The 20,001-nt window shown below is 45.9% G+C and overlaps 1 protein-coding gene across 2 annotated transcripts in view; it reads left to right on the top strand.

Annotated features, from left to right (window-relative positions):
- The first annotated feature begins 2,058 nt into the window (after positions 1–2,058).
- LOC119170575 (splicing factor 3b subunit 2) overlaps positions 2,059–20,001 on the top strand; it is a 53,658-nt gene continuing 35,715 nt past the window's right edge. The window contains exons 1-7 of one of the 2 annotated variants that reach the window (XM_037421781.2): positions 2,059–2,214; positions 6,314–6,366; positions 6,861–6,911; positions 7,065–7,121; positions 8,828–8,953; positions 10,586–10,642; positions 17,846–18,034. In XM_037421781.2, the coding sequence (XP_037277678.2) occupies positions 6,888–6,911; positions 7,065–7,121; positions 8,828–8,953; positions 10,586–10,642; positions 17,846–18,034 (453 nt within the window). In that variant the 5' untranslated portion in view covers positions 2,059–2,214; positions 6,314–6,366; positions 6,861–6,887. Of the gene's footprint in view, positions 2,215–5,842; positions 5,978–6,313; positions 6,367–6,860; positions 6,912–7,064; positions 7,122–8,827; positions 8,954–10,585; positions 10,643–17,845; positions 18,035–20,001 lie in introns of those variants that run through there. The other variant, XM_037421779.2, reaches the window with a different exon arrangement.

Below are 20,001 nucleotides of genomic sequence, written 5' to 3'. Positions count from 1 at the left end.
ATACAGGGTGTACACTTGTGAATTTTTTTGCACTTGTTCGCTATAAAGTTATCAAGGCAGTAATGGCACATGTCCTTGAACCGGTCCCATAGGTTGCAAACGTCATCAACTTCAAAATTAGCAAGACATATTTCTAGATGGTCAAGTACAGATTTGTCATTAGCTCGTGAGTAATCTTTGAAGCGCCGTGTCGTCGACCTATCTTGGGAGTTTAACTTGAGAAGGGGTAAAGTAACGCATACTAAGTGGTGGTCAGATATCCCTGGTTCCATTGCAACAGAGTATCGGTCAAAATTACGGGGAATAAATACAAGATCCAGAAGGGAACTACAAGGGCCCTGTACACGAGTTGGTTCGTTTACAACTTGTATTAGGTTATGTGTAAGCATCATATCAAACACTATGTTTGTGTATTTCAAAAATTCTGAACCAGCCATCAATCGTTTCCAGTCAATCCCTGGCCCCGCCGCGGTGGTCTAGTGGCTAAGGTACTCGGCTGCTGACCCGCAGGTCGCGGGTTCGAATCCCGGCTGCGGCGGCTGCATTTCCGATGGAGGCGGAAATGTTGTAGGCCCGTGTGCTCAGATTTGGGTGCACGTTAAAGAACACCAGGTGGTCAAAATTTCCGGAGCCCTCCACTACGGCGTCTCTCATAATCATATGTGGTTTTGGGACGTTAAACCCCACATATCAATCAATCAATCAGTCAATCCCTGGAAGGTTAAAGTCCCCAATCAGAAAAACTTTGCTGTTCACATATTTCGACATGTGCTCTCGAAGTCTAGTTAGATATTCCGATGGGGAATCAGGAGGCCTGTAAAGCGCGTAAAGAATGAAAGAGTACCCCCAGCACAAAACCTTCATGCACAGGCATTCAAGTTCGTCGATATCAGGCAACAAAACGACCCGCATGTTGTTCTTTAAAAGAACAGCCACGCCCCCACCTCTGGAAGCCCTGTCTTTACGTAAGATCTGATAGGATGCGGGAAAGACGCTGTCATCTGATATGTCGCTTGAATAAAGGAAAAGAACAGGGCTAGGCTGACGAGCATATAGGGTGAACATTCTCAACTCATTTCCAACAACGATATTCACGATCAGTCGGGGGCGCGCATTTACAAACATCGAATATTTCCAGTTTCAACGTGTGAGGCGTAAACTGCAAGAATAACAAAAAGATGAGATAGATGTCAATTAATGACCGCGTAACGTACAATGAATATGAAGGCCATAGGCATAAATTCAACGAGTCTTGGGAAAACAGCAGATATCGAATAAAACAACAAAGAGTGTTCAGTTAGCCGATGTTCTACAACATATTAACAGAGGCCAAAAAAATTTAAAAAAATGCCGACTGCACTGACATAATGTGGCATTTCAGCGCAGTTCCACGGGTGTTCTCCGGATTTCCAGACAAGATAAATGCCAACCGAATGGATTGCGTGCGTTTCCGCACAGGTAATGTACTCTTAAGATTTCCAAGCAGTGCAATAAGAATGACTGTCATATAAACATTTAGTGTTGCCCTGATAAATTTGTACATTAAATTGTGGCATGCCCCTTTCCCGGAAAAAAATAATTCTTGGTAACGCTTAAGGTCGCTTCTGCTTGTACTTTCTGCAGCGTTAACTAAAGAATAAGTTTTCCTTCTTTCTTTTTTCTGTCCTTTCTTTCTTTCTTTTATTTTATTCTTTTCTTCTTTCTTATTTTGATGGTGGTGAAAGAAAGCTTTGCTGCATGTGTAGAAAACGTCACAAAGCAAGCCAAATACGTCAAAGCCCATCAACGAGTGATCGGCGCGAAGTATATGGCGGCGTAGTGATAAATCTTCGACACCGGCGCGTTCTCGGTGAACTTGATCTTGTTCGAACAGCGCGATGTTGTGCGACGGCGGATATGTAATTGTAGGAGGCTCACGCAAAGACATTCGTGCTGCTGCAGCTGGCTGTGAGCTCGCGCTCGCTTTTTTTTTTTTTTTTTCTTCTTCACGGCTCGCGGTTTCGCATGCGCGACACGTGGATATTTCTACGCAGCTGCGCATAGCCCCGGCAGAACGTAAAAAAACGCGCGCGAAAGATCACACGAGCACTTTTTTGTTTTCCCTCCCGACGGCCGTGGCACGAGCCGATCGAGTGAGTTCAGTGGAACCATTGTAATCTGTGAAGGCTTGTCGACGGTACGAGATCCACGTATAGGACACAAACCCCGCGACGCGTGAGTATACCATTACTCGTTCATCTGGTTTGTATCTCGCGATTAGTATTTGACTTTACACGCGAGCTGCCGTCGTCAGTGCGGGCTCGATCTCCGACGCCGAGCTAGCGAATGCGTGGCAACGCGCGCTTCATTTTGTGTTACTTTGGCAACTGCGGGTGTGTGTGTGCCTTGGGCGTTCTTCTTAAGCGAAGTTGGTTTGTTTGGATGGGGAGTACCGTTTACTTTGCTGTAACACGTAGTTGGTGTCTGCGTAACGTAACATTCCACCGACCGCGTCGGGATACGCCGGTGAGTGCATATTTCGTGCGTATAAGCGGCCGACTTCGTCGCCCCGATGTCTGCACCGCGGAAGCTGATTGTGACGCGACTTGCTCTTGTCGGCTGCACTGTCCTCGGTTTGAAGCGGTATTAGGTGTAGGGGGGAAGGACGTAATGTGTGCCTGTCTCTTAAGATTTCGATTAATAGATTGATATGTAGAGTTCAACTGTCTCTAAGATATCCCCCCACCCCTAAAAAAAAAAAAAAGAGCAGCAGTCGGGGGAACATGGAAGCTTGTGCGATGGAGGCGGAAATGTTGTAGGCCCGTGTGCTCAGATTTGGGTGCACGTTAAAGAACCCCAGGTGGTCTAAATTTCCGGAGCCCTCCACTACGGCGTCTCTCATAATCATATAGTGGTTTTGGGACGTTAAACCCCACATATCAATCAATCAATCATGGAAGCTTGTGATGACAGGTTTGTAAACAATGGATATGTGCCGGAAGCGACATTTCGAGAAGCGGACTTGTCGTCTTCATTTAATGCTGTTCGTCTTGTAAGCCTTGAATTTTTTTTTAAAGAAACATTAGCTTGTCATTGGCTACAGCACCCGCTCTAGGAATTTTTAATATTTGTAAGATAGAAGGAAGAGACCCCTATCCCACCCCTTTACACACACACGCACAAAAAAATCTGCCTCCGCCCCTTTTCGCAGTGAAAACCCGACCCCTATAGTACGTGCTCTCGTGTGTTTTGCCGATAAGAGTTTGCTTCACTGGTGCGGCGCAACAGGGTTGGATTTACAGCCACGTAACCTTTGTGCCGACATAGTATAATTAGTGCGTGCAAAAGAATTTCGGAATGATTTGCGTGATTGCAGAAATTTAGACGTCTCATTCTGCACCACATAACAAATCATTATTTTCGTCCCGCTTCTAGATTCAATTTAAGATGTGTGGCTAAAATAGCACTGAAAGATGCAAGATGAGACTTCTTGCTTCAAGAATATTTTCACGTTATTCTTAGTCACTCATATAGTTGTTGCGCCTGCCAAACAATGAAATTTCATTCTATAATTCTGAAGGCACCCGCCTGAAATACCGATTAATCGACTAAATGCTCCTCATCGACACGAGATTAGCTGGTAAAACTAAAGTCGTTAATCGGTTTAAAAACTTGACCGATTATTCCTGGCCGTTACTGTTGAGGGCTCCGCGGCGGACATAGGTCTGTGACATGGAGCGGCCACACAAATCTACCAACTGATTGCTATCAGTCGACACCGCAGTTGTCGCTATCTTACAGCCCCGATAGCAGCTCCGAATGTATGGCTTCCGTGTACTTTCCCGTTATGGCTCCCTACAGTGGCCATAACAAGGTTTAGTATAAAATCCTTGGCCGCATCAGCATGCACCCCAGGATGAAATACATAGTGTGCATTCACGTCACCGTGGCCACTATGTCTGGGTACCAGCTGGTTGAGACGCCACTTGTGCTCTTTCTCGAACGCGCGGAGCAAGAAAGTGTGACGTCAGATTAGTGCTGTCCAAACGTGTTCCTTTCTGTCACCCTTGTCGTTGCTGGCGAACAGAAGAAAGCGGGTGGAGCACAAAAGAACGTGTCCTCTCCTGCGCCGACCTTCTTCAGTCAGATAAATGGTGACCGCCGTGCTTGGGTACTCAACGCCTAGAACCTGTCTGTGACGTCACGAGAGCACTTTGTCGAGTTTAGTGCACCTTCACGCGGAATGAAAGGCGTGCTGAGCCGCTTTTCCATAAAGTATTAGCCCCAGTTTCGAAGTTTATTGCCTCATGAATAGATCACCGCAAGAATGTTTCGTATCCGTCAAGAATGAGCGGAGTTTCACATGGATCTGTCGCGCGATCGCTTACTCTGCCGTTGTCATAGCGGTGCTCGCTTGTGTTGCTACCGTGTCCGGCTCCCAGCATCCCGTGGCAGGCAGCCCATATAATAAAAACGCCGCTCTCGGTTTATGTCAGGTGGCAAATAGCGGCGATCTGCTGTGTGACGAAAAATGTGCTGAGTGACGGCCGGCGCTCCAATTGAAGAGTGCGTGTACGGGAGAGCGCTTTAGAAAGTGACAACTCCGCGCTCTGCTAGTGAACCGATTCACCTTGCTGCCCACGAGTGCAAGATTAAGCTAAGCAGTTTGCATCAGTGTATGATTTCTTTTGTATATTTGTTTGTTTTTCCTCATCAAGCACGATAGGATGCGTGCCTTACAAGTCCCCAATTTCCGTGTATTTGTGCTTGATTAGCGTGATGTTACCGTAGTTTTCTTAACTGCAACGTCAAATGACAATTTATTAATTCTTATCTTGCGGCGCTACTTTTGCGGCTGTTTTTTTATGCTTGTTATGCCAAGCGGGATTGCCAGGTTGGGCTATAAATAACCAAATTGGGCTACATTTTTGTGGAGTTGGCGGAATTTTCGATTGTTCGCTATTTGGCTACTTTTGGGTTACTGCCTGTCTTGACTTCAAACTCTTATTTTCTAATGCTTTTTATCCTCCTGATTGGTTGTTGTGGCTCAAGATCATTGCGAATCAAGTGTTTACGTGTATAGTAATGTTTCTTTCCATTATCATGTCCTGGTAACTTCACCTTATTTAGGTATCAGCAGCCTTCTACTGACAGTTTCGCCAGTCAGTAATAATGAATTCATTTTCCTTTCAAAGCGAAGCTTCCCCAGCTGATTTGGCGAGGCTGCTGAGCCGTTCATTCTCACGGTAGATAAGTTTATAGACTGAAAAAAAAAGCGTAACGGAAATCACATGCGAATTGTTTTCGATATGCTTGCCATCACAAACTTGACGCATATAACTTATCGTTTTACTTTTGTTTCGCTTCATGTAAGATACGACATAAGCGTTGAATGTGACTGCGTCATTTAGCTTTAGTTATTTGTTTTATGTGATAAACCAGCAATTCGTCTCCACCATACAACTCCTTCGTCTCTCTTTCCTTTGGCTATGAACTTCAGATTGTGGCCTCACTTCAAGGAAGACTAATAATCATCTGCAAAGAGCAACAACAAAATACAAATACTATAGCAAGCAAAGAGGAATTTCACTTTCATTTCTCCTATCTGCGTCACATTCGCCCTTGCATTGAGTAACAGCATGAGACAAGCATGTCACATGGGTAACTTTCCACAAAGTGTATTTTATCTGGCTTCTATTAGTAAATGTTGCTTTGTTTCTTCATTTTGTTTATTTATAAACTCTATCTGTATAAAAAGAATAAGTACATAGTTGTGCCTCTAATTTGTTTTTTTTTGTAACTTTGGGCTATTTTTTGTTACTTGTGGGTTACTAATGAGGTCTAATTTGGCGGGTCGCCCTCTGAGTACTTGGCAACCTTGTCCATAACCATAAACATAAGTTGGCTAAAATGGCGTCCCACAGCGGTGGCGATCTTTCCAAGTTGCGCGTTGTTGATTTAAAGGAGAAGCTGTCAGAGCGAGGATTATCTACATCAGGTAGTGCTACAGATAATAGATTACAGCCGTCCAGATAATAGATTACAGACGCAGATATTGCTTATCCCATGCGCTCGGAGGCAATGTCACGGCGACGGTTTTGTGAAGCACGCGCCGGCCGGTTGTATCGCTTGGAGTTCGCAAGCACTTGCGATGTACGATCTTTAGCGTTAATGACTTCACGAAGTGCTAAAAAGTATGTTGTTTAATGTAAATTATTATTTTCTGTGTAATCTGTAACTGTATGTTCTTTCTCGGATAACATTTTTAGCGCTAGCGCGTCCACTTTCAGTGGTTGTTTAGATGCTCACTCGCCGTCTTTCGCCTTGATCGCAGGGCTAAAGGCAGACCTCGTGAAAAGGCTTCAGGCCGCAATAGAGGTGGAAAATGTAAGTACAACTCACGGTAATGTTGAACTGCACAGTTGAACGTTTTCATGTTCAAATGAGCTACTGCTGGTGTAACGAAACCACGAGCCATCATGTTTATACAAGTTTTACTTGGCGTTGCATAAGTCAGTTGCCAGATTTAGGGGTGGTTGTTGCCAGACTGCCGCTCAATTTGGCAGAGAAATTTGCCCTTGTGCTTGTGCCTTCTCTGTGAGGGCTTTGTGTCGTCCGCTGTGCATTTTGCGAGTGCGTGCGCGACGTGGGCCGTTTTAATTAACAGCCAAAGTTGCACACGCCCTCGTAAAATGCACAGCAGACGACGCAGAGCCTTCACAAAAAAAGACAAATCTTTCGTCAAATTTGGCGGCAATCTGGCAACACTGGTTTTCCCAAATCTGGCAACTGATTTATGCAACGCCAAACGGAACCTTGTCTTTCCTATTAGCCAGGTGCTTGCAAGTGTGTTATGTTTACGTTGTTGCATTTGCTTCTAGGCGGTGACTCCAGAACAGGAAGAAAGCATGGACACCGAAGAAGACTCGCAGGTGAGTGTCTGTTTTTTTTTTTTTTTTTTTTTTGTAAACACACTGCTCTGTTTGCTCTTGGTGTGCGCCTTCTCCGACTCGATGTAGTGCCGTCGTCTGTATGTTTGTTTCCCTAGAGACATTTCCTTATATCGGGCCTTTTTTTCTTGTCAGGACGCTCAGGCTTCCCTTTCTCCTGAGCAAGATGCACCGGTTGAAAATCCCGATAAGGTATGTCTTTATCATTGTCATCCTTCTGAACGTCTCAGTAGGCACACGCACACACACACACACAGACACACGCACACACACACACACACACACACAAAGTTTGGTAGCCTTTCATCATCATGCATATTGTCGCGCCTCTATCCACGCGCAAGAAAGAGCAGTTACTTCATTAAGCAGAATTTTTCAGCCAATCTGCCAATGAGTTATAATTCTGGTCATAACTGCAAATTTGGCCCTTTAGGCAAAAGCTTTTACGTTGTGGAATCCCTTATAGTCTGTCCAATCCTTCAACAGAAGTAGAAGACAGCAATATAGGCTTGTATTGAATTCATTTTTTTTTTTCAGCGATTACATTTTCACAGCCATTCAGATATGTCAATAAAAGTATGTGACACACACACACACACACACACACACACACACACACACACACACACACACACACACATACAACATTGGTTAGAAAAGAGATGCGATGGCACAATATGACTTGCCCATGAAGGCTCGCAGCGTTTTCTGCCATGCCACTTGCAGAATACATCTCTGGCTGAAGGCCACTGCACATATGTCTGGAAATGGTTACATGTATCGTGCGTGCATGCACATTTTGTGTGTGTGTGTGTGAGAGAGAGAGAGAGAAAGAGATGCTTTCTGTGTGCATCAGGTTCACTTATGCAACACAGCCTTATCTCACCTCTTTGTGTTCCTATTCTTCGGTTGTTTGGTGCATGTGTTGTGCAAGTATCACTGAACATCTTTAGCCCAGGTGCTAGCTTATGACAGTATATGCCACGATGCCTCACAAAACAGTGCTACTTGTCAGCATTTTCTTGCGTGTCATCAACGTTGCGGCAGTGCAGTTTGCTGGCACATGTCTTGGAAGGTCCCTAGTTGGGCGTTGGTTGAGGTCCGCTCATCGCATGTAACTTTCTATCACTTTTATTGTCATCGCAACAGTATGAATGATATGATAGCAATAACATGTTGAACTTTGCTGGTGTATATGCAGTCAGTAGTCGTGCAGTATACAACGTAGCATCTCTACTGTTTCACTCGCATGGAGGACAGTGCTGCTGGAGTTGCACAAGTAGTGTAATCATTTGAATTCCCTTATGCTCGTGTCTTACTGTGTATTTGTCCTTTATCTTCAATGCTTCTTACGTAATTGCTACCTCATATATTACGATACAACTTGGGGCTATACGGTTTTCAGATGATGCATTGTTATGCACATTCCTGCTTCCTGTATGTAATTTATTACGCGTTTTGTTGCCAGGGCCAGCTGTTTTCAATGGCAGCTGGTTAGGGGAACTTGTCACTCTGCTCACATGATAGAGTACCGATTTCATGTGTGACACTTTTGTGTAACAATTGTCGTGCTACGTAAGGGTGGGATTCCTCGCTCTATTAGACTGCTAATGACATGCCCATTGTGTGGCTATCAACGAAGGTATGCAAAACGAGATGCCTCTCCGTACTTCGTGCCATTGTTTGCGTCACACGAGGTACAGGAGACGTGGCACAGCGATTTGCTAACATTTTCGCAGCGCAGGAGTGAGTGGACTTCAGGTGAATACACTCTGTAAATAATTTCCACGTGTTTACTTTGCTGTCTACTGTAGCGCTGACGCAGTCAAAAGTACACATTCTCGCCTCAATGTGCATCTCTGGCAAGTCCTCTCTCCTTGCTGTGCGGTTATTCTCAGGAGCTTCTGGAGCACCAGAAGGAGGCGTTGGGCAAGGAGCAGGTACGACTGCTCGAGGAAGAGAAGGAGCTCCTCGGGAAGGCGCAGCAGCAGCAAATTATGCTCGAAGCCGAGAAGCAGCAAAAGGTGAGTTAAATCTGTGCCCGCTGTCTTGCTTGCTTGCCTTTCAAATTTTTAACCTACGAGTGTTTAGTACCAAGCTCCACCAAGAATGAATAAACATAATTTTCTTAACAACTGCATATTAATAGAGGTGTCGTGTTTCACTCAACGATGACATCACTAAAAGAGTACAATCGCTTTTCTCTTATGAAACATTTTCTGTACATGATTAGGCAGCTTCTTGATAATTCTTAATATTCTGCATCCACTGTGCCGTGACAGTATACTGTATAAAGCTCGCCCCTCAGTGACTTTAGTGGTTGGATGCCCAACAGTGGCCCAGAGCTCTCGAAGAAAACCTAGCGGTCCAGCATAAGCAACATTTTCGAAAGTAATGAAGGTCACTGTTATTAATATTTGTAAGACTTGGATAGTAGCCACATCATGAGCACCCTATGCACTACTATTGGCATATTAAAGTAAATAATGTGGCATTGAGGATGCGATGACTATACAAGGACATCGATGCACTGTGCATAGTCGCAAGTGTTTGTGCAACCTTCAGAAGCCATGAGATGTTGGCTAATGAGGCTGTAACAAATGGGGAGTCATAGAATGCGCAGAGTCATGGAAAGACGCTGTGAGCATTCTCGCTATGTCAATATTTATTTACTTACAAATATCGCACACGCTCCAAGTAGGAGCATTATGTGAGGGAGACTTCACAATAGTTAACAAAAAGAATTCAAAAGCCACGTATAATACAATTGCTAAAATGTTCGATAACATACACTATAGTAATATGACACTAATATGCATTATACATTCTTGATTGGCTCGAGATGTCCATGTACAATGAATGAGCACGACTATAAAATACATGCTTAGGAAACACAGTTATATGTAGTTAGTATTTTATTCCTAAACGCCACGTGATCACGAACGCATACCATATCATCAGGAAGGTTATTCCATTGAATTATAGCGCGTGCTAGCGCGGATGCGTTAGATGCTTGGGTGCGGCCGAAATGACGAGCAAAACTATGTTGATTATGAAGCCTGTCAGATGTGTGATGGGGCTTTGTTAGTGGCAATTTATTTACGTGCGTGCTGTAGATGACTTTATGGAATAAACTTGGAGTAGCTGTCTTCCTGCGCAATTCCAGAGATGGTAGTGATATCGAAGCCTTCATGTCAGTCACACTGGAATAGCGATTGTAGTCACGCGCAATGAAACGTGCAGCGCGGTTTCGCACAGAAACTAGTGAGTTGACGAGATCGGCTTGGTGAGGTCACCAGATGGATGATGCATACTCGAGTTGTGGACGGACGAATGTTTGATATGCAAGTTTACGTGTTATGGATGGCGCCATAAGAAGATTACGTTTACATATCGTAATAGCCTCTCACATGTCCCCTTATCTCGCAGAAGTGTCATGTACACTTTGGTAAATCACTGTATGCAGTTGTATGCAGTATGCACCTAGAAACATTAATGAGCTGGAAGCTGTGCCCACATGTTGCCTTGGGCTGCATTTCGCTGATCCAGTACAAATTGTGTCATTTAAATCGGGTGTGTTTTGTCTCACTTGCTCATTTAGAGGTGTCATGAACAGTTGTAAGAAGCTTGTTTCTTTTTTGCCTGGCCGCCCACAGATCCTGGAGCAAACCCGCATTCTCGAGGAAGAGAGGCAGCACAGGCTTCAGCAGCAGGTGAGCTTGACACCACCTACTGAAATATGCACTCAAGAAAGCCTCCGAAGCTGAGCTGTTGATGAGCAAGTCCCTTCCATTTGCTGTTCCAAGTGAAGGTTAAACTTCAGCTGCGTTTGCTGGAATGTTGTCGTGTGCTTTGTTGCTAGAGATGCTTAGGCAGAGCTTGTACCCTGTCTCGTCTTCTCACATTATTTTTCCTCATTCTCAGCTGCATTATAAATGCTTTTTTAGATATGCCTCTATTCTTTCCAACTGCTGCTTTTGACTTTGATCTCTAAATAATTTGACAAACTGGAAGCAGTGCTGTTGCGGGTAACGCGTCTCATCAGCCAACCAAAATACTGCAGTGAAGAAAGGCTCTTTCATTAATGGGACACTATAGAGGAACAATGGCTTGGTTTATATTGACAAACGGCACTCTGAGAACTCTAATGCCATGTTTCACTATCATCATTATTAGCGGAGAAAATCAGCATTGAAGTTTCATTTTTAAGTCTCGCACCGAAATCTCTGCGCGTGACGTGAGAAATTACAAGATATATTTTCGGTATTTTCGTGGCATTGGCTCGATGAAATTTTCGGATAGTTCGTATGCTAAATTTGTGACACCCACAGATTACAATGAACTTCATTTTTATCAATTGGAAGCTATGTGGAACCCAGTTGACGCTATCGAAATTTCTTACGTCACGGGTTTTTGGTGCAGGAATCTTTTGCCAAGCGTCGTGTCATGGTAAGAGTGACGTTGTCGGGATTGTGAAATTGTACTTTTATTACGCCAAAAATCGTTTTGCTCTTAGTGTCCCTTTAATCCATCTCTCGCCACTGCGCTGCCCCTACGCATCCCAGTGAGTAAGCCCTTTGTTCTTTTCAGAAAGCACGACTTTTAGTTGAGAGGATCACGTAAGTCCTAGCTTTACACTATGATGTATGGGGGGGTCAGATTGACGATAGTTTACATAAAAGCTTGACATTTAGGTTCATATTATTCTAGGTAAGCTTGCTGTGTCATAGCTTCTCACAAAGCTTCAGAGCCTAATGTAATATCTGACCACTTAAGCAGCAGTGGCTCAGTTAAAGGGACCCTGAAACTGTTTTCTGAAGTTCTGTCAGTGTTTAGGCTAAAGCATCATCAAACCATTCACACCACAAATGCCACAAACGTAATAACACGCTGTGTACCAAGGCCGGTGCAGGCGATTATATTGCTACATGCGAGTGGCTTAGCGATCCACATGATGACGAGGAGGACGACAGCGGACAGGCTGGTGCGAGCTAATCTGTGTGGCTGGCGCTGCTCACTTAACCAGCTGTAAATATATTGGTGTCTGCTCTTCCGAGTCCGTATTTTTGTCGTAACATATTTGGTGGAGTTGTGCGATCCCCGTCCTCGCCACGAAACTTCGAAGCGAACGCTCGCTTGCGGCTTTCAACATGACCACTCCAGACTCGCTTAGATCCTCCCTGGTCGCCCGGCCTCCTGCCCAGCCTACCAACCCAGCGGCCGCAACAACTTTCGTGACGCTTCCTGCCCTCAAAGACCCTGGCGTGTTCTCAGGTCGCGAGGGTTCTGATGCAGACCAATGGCTACGCCTCTACGAATGTGTCAGCGCCACCACTTACAGGTGGGATCCCACACTTATGCTCGCGATCGTCATCTTTTACCTCGACGGAACCCCTCGTGTTTTACATTACGAGCTGGGACAGCTTCAAGGAAAAAATCCGTGAGCTTTTGGAAACCCCTTTTGTTGTTGTCAAGCTGCGAAGAACGAGTTGTCGGCTTGCACACAAACTTCCACGGAGTCTCACATCAGTTACATTCAGGCTGTCTTCGCACTATGCCGTCAAGCTGACAAAAACATGTGCGAGCCTGACAAAGTTGCGCATGTTCTAAAAGGTATAGCCGACGATGCATTTAACTTGTTGGTCTTCAATGATGTGTCTTCTGTTGATGCCATAATTCAAACATGCCGCCGGCTCGAAGATGCTAAAAACAAGTGCATCTCCCATCAGTTCCAGTGCCTTCCGAATACAGCAGCGACGTCAGCATGCCTCGACCCATATCGTTCCTCTGACACCTGTGACGGCTTAACTCGACTCCTCAGGCGTGAACTTGAAGCGGCCGCACCTGCTACAGTGCCATCAACGTCACATCTCTCCGCTCGTTCAATTTCCTTGCCCCTTGTTCAAGTTGTTGTACGTCAGAAAATCGCCAGCATGAGTCTGTGCTCTATTTCGACGCTTTCCCGTACCGACTGGCAGCAACAATTCACGTCAGCACGTCCATCACCGTCTGGCTCTTCATCGTCGTTCCGCAATCCTTCCCCATGGCGAACATTCGATGACAAGCCCATACGCTTTTCTTGTCATCGTATTTGGCAGATTTCTCACCATTGCAGAAGCCGTTGGGGCGCTACTGCACAACCATTCCAGCGCTCCTTCAATGCCTGCCCGTTTATCGTCAGGAGACCAGCCCTGACCATTTCGCCCATTGGGAACCAGGGACTGATCGTCGCTACTTTCCCTCTCCATTCCCTCAACGTCGCCAGTCCAATTCGAATCAAACCCACCAGTTCCCGATGGCAACTATGTGCTGACTCACGTCGCTGATGTCCTCATCAGCCGCAGCATTACGTTACCGCTCAACATCCTGTCTGTCGCAGGGAACTCCACGTTGTGAACCGTTGTGAGTTGTGAATTTCAGTTGGACACCTCAGATGCGGCCACAAGGTATCGCTTTGGGACTGCTTTCCACCTTACAAGACTGGGCAGTGGATACTTTCATCGTGGTCGCTCCTTCAGACCCGCTGCCCAGCCCCACTTCACTCATTGCCTTGACAGTGCAATTAGGTCGATGATGGCTCCTAATCTAACAGCGCAGCAGACTGAAGAGCTCCACTGTGTTCTGCTGTCTTACATCGATGTTTTCGACCTCGGCGGCCGTTCATTGGAGAAAGCTACTGGAGTGACTCACCGCATCAACACTGGTGATGAGCCTCCTACTCATAGGCGTCTGTATCGTGTGTCGTTGATGGAACGTCGATTATCCAAACTGAGGTGAGCAAAATGCTTGCCAAGCACGTCATCGAACCATCCTGCAGTCCTTGGGCATCCCCTGTCATGCTAGTCTGCAAGGATGGCACATGGCGTTTCTGTGTTGATTATTGCCATTTAAACAAAATTACAAAAGAAGACATGTACCCTCTGCCGTGAATAGATGATGCCTTTGATTGCCTCTACCGTGCCCGCTGTTTCTCCTCCTACACCTACGTTCCAGGTACTGGCAGATTGAGGTGGATGCCATGGACTGGGAAAAGACTGCATTTATTGCACCCGATGGCCTATATCAATCTACGGTCATGCCCTTGGGCCTGTGTAATGCTCCAGCCAGGTTTGAACGGATGATGGCCTCGCCACTCAGAGGCTTTAAATGGTCAACCTGTTCGTTCTGTTTGGACAATGTCGTTGTTTCCAAGTGTTTCTTAGGGTGCCACCAAATTACAGTTCTTGGCCATTTAGTGGACGCTAACGGCATACAACCAGACCCAGCAAAAATCAGTACTGTCAAAAATTTTCTTGTACCACGATCTTCAAAGGATGTACGCAGCTTCCTCGAACTGTGCTCCTACTTCCGTCGCTTCATCAAAAATTTTGCGGCTATTGCAAGGCCACTTATGCGGCTCCTGAAGCAAGATGTCCCCTTTTCTTGGGGCTCAGAAGAGGTATCTGCGTTCTCGAATTAATTTCGCACCTTACTGCTTCTCCGATTTTGGCCCATTTTAACCCCACTGTTCGTACTAAGATTCCTACCGACGCAAGTGGCCACGGCATCGGCACAGTGCTAGCCCAAGGACAACGTGGTGATGACTGCGTTATCGCATACGCCAGCCGCCTCCTATCCGGGCCCGAACGCAATTTTTCTATTACAAAGCACAAGTGTTTGGCTCTCGTCTGGGCGGTCGCCAAGTTTAGGCCATAGCTATACGGATGCCAATTTTCAGTAGTTACAGACCACCACGCGCTCTGCTTGTTGAAGCCCCTTAAAGATCCCTCAGGGTGTCTTAGTCGCTGGGCTTTGCGCCTGCAAGAATTTTCATACTCGGTCGTGTACAAACCTGGCGGCCTGCATCAGGATGCTGATTGCCTCTTCCAGTACCCTCTGGACGACCCTGTTGACCTCTACACGAACAAGGTGCACTCCATCTTCTCAGTGTCAGACTTCAGTCACATTGGGGGAGAACAGAGAAAGGATTCATTCCTGCTCGACATCATCAGCCGCATGCAGTCTTCCCCAACAGACGCCTCCGCCCGTCACTTTGTCTTTCAAGAGGGCGTCCTATACCATCGCAATTTCCGACCTGATAGGCCTGACCTTTTTATTGTCGTACCCAAGCATTTACAGCGCAGTGTCCGCGCTGAACTTCACGATGCTATCACAGTAGGACACCTTGGCGTAACTTGCACACACGAGCACATACGGTGCCGTTTCTACTGGCCAGGCCTTGCTCACCCGGTACGCCAATACGTCGCATCGTGTGAGCTATGTCAACATCGCAAAACACTATCACAGCTACCTGCTGGCCATCTCCAACCAAATTAGCATATCCACGCAACCATTTTACTGTGTTGGGTTAGACCTGCTTGGTCTTTTTGCTGAAGCAAGAGTAGGCAACAAGTGGATAGCCGTAGTTAGTGATTACGCCACACGCGACCGATTGCGTGACGTTATACCGATTCACGGTGCACCAAAACAGCTGCTCACAGACCGTGGCTGTACATTTCTCTCCCAAGTCGTCGCCCACATCCTGCGTTCCTGTTTCATGCAGCAGAAAGGGACCACAGCTTACCACCCGCAAACCAACGGCCTCATGGAACGCTTTAATCCTACTCTTACAGATATGCTTGCAGTGTATGTATCACCGGGCCATCGAGACTGGGATCTTGCCCTACCTTCCGCGACGTTCGCGTACGACTGGTCCTGACACGACCCAGCTGGTTTTTCACCTTTCTACCTGCTGTACGGAAGGGAGCTGGCTTTGCCCTTGGACACCATCATTTCCAGCACCTCGTCCACCAGCGAGTATGCTCGCGATGCTATTGCACTAGCCGACCATGCCCGTCAGCTCGCCCGTGCTCGTCTGACGGTGTCGCAGAGCAAGCAACGACGTGGCTACAATGTTTCGCATCGCGACGCACATTTCGCTCCGGGTACCCTTGCGTTACTCTGGTCTCCTCATTGTTGGGTGGGCCTATCTGAAGAACTTCTGTGTCGTTACACGAGACCTTACCGTGTATTGCGGCAGGTAACACCTGTCACTTATGAGATTGGCTTTATCTCTCTGTCGTCATCAGTTCAGTGATGTTGTTCACGTGTCACGGCTCAAGATCTACAACTCTGCTTCTGAGGACGACCTATGAAGCTCCGAGACGGTGCTTCTGCTGCCGGGGTCATGCCACGTACGAGTGGCGTAGCGATCCACACGAAGAGGAAGACGACAGAGAACAGGCTGGCGCTAGCTAATCTGTGTGGCTGGCGCTGTTCGCTTAACCAGCTGTGAATATATTGTTGTCTACTCTTCCAAGTCGGTACCCTTCTCGCAACAATATCATACCCTCCTTCTAACCTCTGCCTGGCCTCCTCAATTCTTGAGGCACGCTGGCATCGCTAGCAATCTCGGAGCTCTCATGAGCGTTCTCAACGATTTCAGATTTTACCAGTTTAGACCTCCGAGGTCGGATGCTGACAGGTTATGCCAGTCTCGAAGGCCATCACACAGTGCGCGCGGCAATACGCATATCGTCTGGCAACACAGACGAAGATCGCGGAATGGTTCATATCTGCTCCGACAGGTGCTGCCACCCTACCAGCCGATCTTACTTGCACGCATTTTACAGCCGACGATAGCCAATCGGATCAGCAGCCACGGTAATATCAAATGGCTAGAGCATGTCGCTCTGTAAATGGGCAGTTGAAAACGCATTTGGCCGAGTCGCAGCGATCTGCATCAATCTATAACAATTTGCAGTTTTAAAACGTAATAAATTACACAGTGTAGGCAGAGAGCTCAAATCAGTCTCTAAATGACCCTTAGGACTTGGTCTACAGGCCCAATGTGTTTGTACAAAATTGCCAAAACCGCTTCAGGGTCCCTTTAATGTGTTTCTGCTTGTTAATGTATGGTAGGGTCATGTCACATACTTGTTGCACAAAGGCTAACTGCACCATCATGACTTCTAATGTGGTTAACGCTGAACTATGCCTAAAGGACTTCCCGACCTTTTGTAAAATAGAGGCCGGTTAATCACTACAGCTTCAGGGAAGTGTTTCATTTGCAACTAAATAAGCATGTTAAATGCACATGTTTAGTATTAGCCTCAACAAAAAGTCTGGACATCAACTTGTAACCTGCGAATTGCATTGTAATGGTCATCCTTATCCATCTGATATTGTCATTCTGGCCACGCTCTTACGCCCATCTAAAATAGGAAAACAGCTGAGGTAGCTGGTTCAGTTTGGTATGCATTGTTCTATCAATGCAAGATGAGCTGGCAGAGAAAGCATGTCTGGACATCAAGTGGTGAGCTCTGTTAATGGTGCACTAACAAATGTTCAACATGTGTCATCTTGTAAAGCTTGTTTGACAGTTCAGTGATGTCCTTGATCCTCTTGTCTTATGTTTGGCTGTTTAAGCTATCCTTGATTATTCATTCTAACACATTCTATAGCAGTGGTTCTCAGCCATGGATGTGTCTGGGACCCCTTGTGGACTGGTGGAAGTAATGGGGCACCCCTTGCAGTGATGCTAGGAGGGAGGGGTATATAGTAAATAACACAACTGGAGTGTGAGACAGGGGCCTTTTATTGCTACCAAAAACATTTAACAAACGTGCCACATCACTTCATTTTGGACAGTTCATCAATACATGGCACAGTCGCGCTTAAACAGAGTTGCATATGTAAAAAAATTTTTTTTATGTAAAAGAAAAAGTGGGTGAGGGTTTCGCAGATTATAGAAATGGCTTCGCGGACCGCCATTTGAGAACCTCTGTTCTATAGCATGCCTTCGACCGATTTGAAATGTGTCTGTGTCTGCTGCAAGCGTAACCAAATATGAGATATGGAACCTACCAACGCTTCCTGCCACCTCTACTGACAAGTGTGGCTTTAATTGTTTGAGGGCGCTTGCGCTTCATGTGCAGCTGTTCCCCGTGACAGAGCAGGTTGTGGCCCACCAAGTGGTGACCACACCGGCCGTGCTTGTGACTCCGGCGGGCAGCCCGCTCGCCGTGGCCACAGCGAAGGCTGCGGCTGCCGCTGCCCCCGCTGCTCCCATGGTGCTGGCTACTGCCGCAACGGCCATTCCCCAGCAGGCCACAGTGCTGGCACCGGTCAGTTGCCCTCGCACCCCCACACGGGTCACAGCTGCTAGCATTAAACCGTTTGCTGCCTCCTGCCGCGCTCGCGCGGGTCCTCCATACTTTGCATGCCTTTCAGCTAAAGTGCATGCACATGACATGCACTCTGTTTTCTCCCCACTGAAAATGCCTATCTAAAGTATTCGCTAAAGAAGACATGAAAATACATAACCCATACCAAAAGACAGAAAAATGTGTTCAAAAAGTGGTGTGGGTTATACGCATGGGTTAGCTTATGCATGTATTTTTCTTTTTGTATAGTTAAAGTTAGAGGTACAGGTTATATGCAGAAGCGGGTTATATGCGAGAAAGTATGGTACATCTATTTACATCTTTCTATATCTGAATTCATCTCAGTTCATAGGCACATTAAAGTATGAAAAAGTGTAAAGCGCTGTGGCATCTAGAGGGCACCACCACACTTTTTGCACTCCCAGAAACTTTTACCTTTTTTTTTTCGTCGTACCTTGCACACTTGGCATGGGCTGGATTGGTTATATTTAATGATATTACAAGAAATATGGCGCTGAAAATGAGCCTATTCAGCCACATGAATGCATTTAGCGCCATCTTTTCTTCTGCCGTTGGACGCTAGAAACACCGTAACAACAACAAAGAGAAAACATCACCAAAGCACTTAGTAACTACTGCCGTCTATTGGTAAGGTATCTACGCATGTTTAGATAAACCAACAAGTGCTGGCGCCCTTCCTTAGCTTTAGAATGTATTGAATACTGGAGTTCGGCAATTTGTCGGCTTGGGCTAGATTGCCACTGCAGGTGGGCCCAGTGATTCGAAGGCTGTGGCAGCGAATGGGTTAAAAAAGCACTGTGTTGTAGAGAAAAAAGATAAGGTTCAAAAAGAAGCGTTGACTGTGGGACCAGATGGCGCATCTGTGGTGTGGTTGAATAAACTGAAATTGGAGCAGGAATAAGCTGTGGACAGGGAAGATGCTTTGTTCTGTTCACACCCTGTTTTCCTGCCTTGTTTTTACACCCAACAACACTACACAGGTTGAGCTATCCGGGGATACTACAGAAAAAAAGAGCAAAAACGGCAAAAAACAGTGCTTCTTCACTTGAAGTAAGCTCGAAAGCTTATGTGTAATGCACGAAAGTATGAGAAATTGTTTAACAGTGAATGTCGCTGAAGCCAGCAGTGCTTCGATAACAGGTGTCTCTGTCGAAGCAGTGGTTGCCTTCATTAGCAGTGTTCATGCAAATGCCTTGCCGGCTCTCTGCCCATTCTGAATTGTAAAACTAAGAGTAAGCTTGTACCTGTATAACTAGTTATTGTGCCTGAACGTTGGCTCTGGCAATGTTATCTGTTCAATAATTTATCGTTTCCAAACCTTTATCTATTTAATGCTGTGTAGGCGTAATGTAAACATTAATAGCATGTAATCTGTCAGCTGTGCAGTGACACGCCGAAGCGCTGCATGACATCTTCATATCCTCCTGAGTTCCAGCTATGGGGATTTGTCCAAAATATTGGACATGAAATACCCCATCACTACAAAGAACTCAGCATGTTTTCTTCCTCAAAAACCACTTGTCCAATATTTTGGACATCTACTGGCGCCCTCCATGAAGTTTTGTCAAAATTGCGCCAGGAGATCGCGAAACAAAGAAGAAAACATGGTGGCGTTCAACAGGGCAATCTTCTAGAAGTTAAACGGCGAAAGTTAAGGTCCACTTTTCTGTTGGTTTTTTATTATTTGTTACATTTTGAATAATAGCTTGCAGTTATTCCGGAATTTGTCACAATTTTCTTCAGTAACCTTGCTTTGCGTTGCTTCAGGCCCACTACTTAACGCTTTAATTAAGTTTCAGCATCCAATTAGTTGGACATCACGCCATACCAAAAGCGCAAACATCACGGAAATAATAAGCTTCACTTTTTATCTTCGTCATCTACACACCCAGTTGTGAAAGTTTCAG

The sequence above is a fragment of the Rhipicephalus microplus genome, chromosome 2, assembly GCF_043290135.1.
Source record: "Rhipicephalus microplus isolate Deutch F79 chromosome 2, USDA_Rmic, whole genome shotgun sequence".
Taxonomy (NCBI): domain Eukaryota; kingdom Metazoa; phylum Arthropoda; class Arachnida; order Ixodida; family Ixodidae; genus Rhipicephalus; species Rhipicephalus microplus.
Note: the sequence above shows the minus strand (reverse complement) of the source record. Positions and strands in the feature narration are given on the sequence as shown.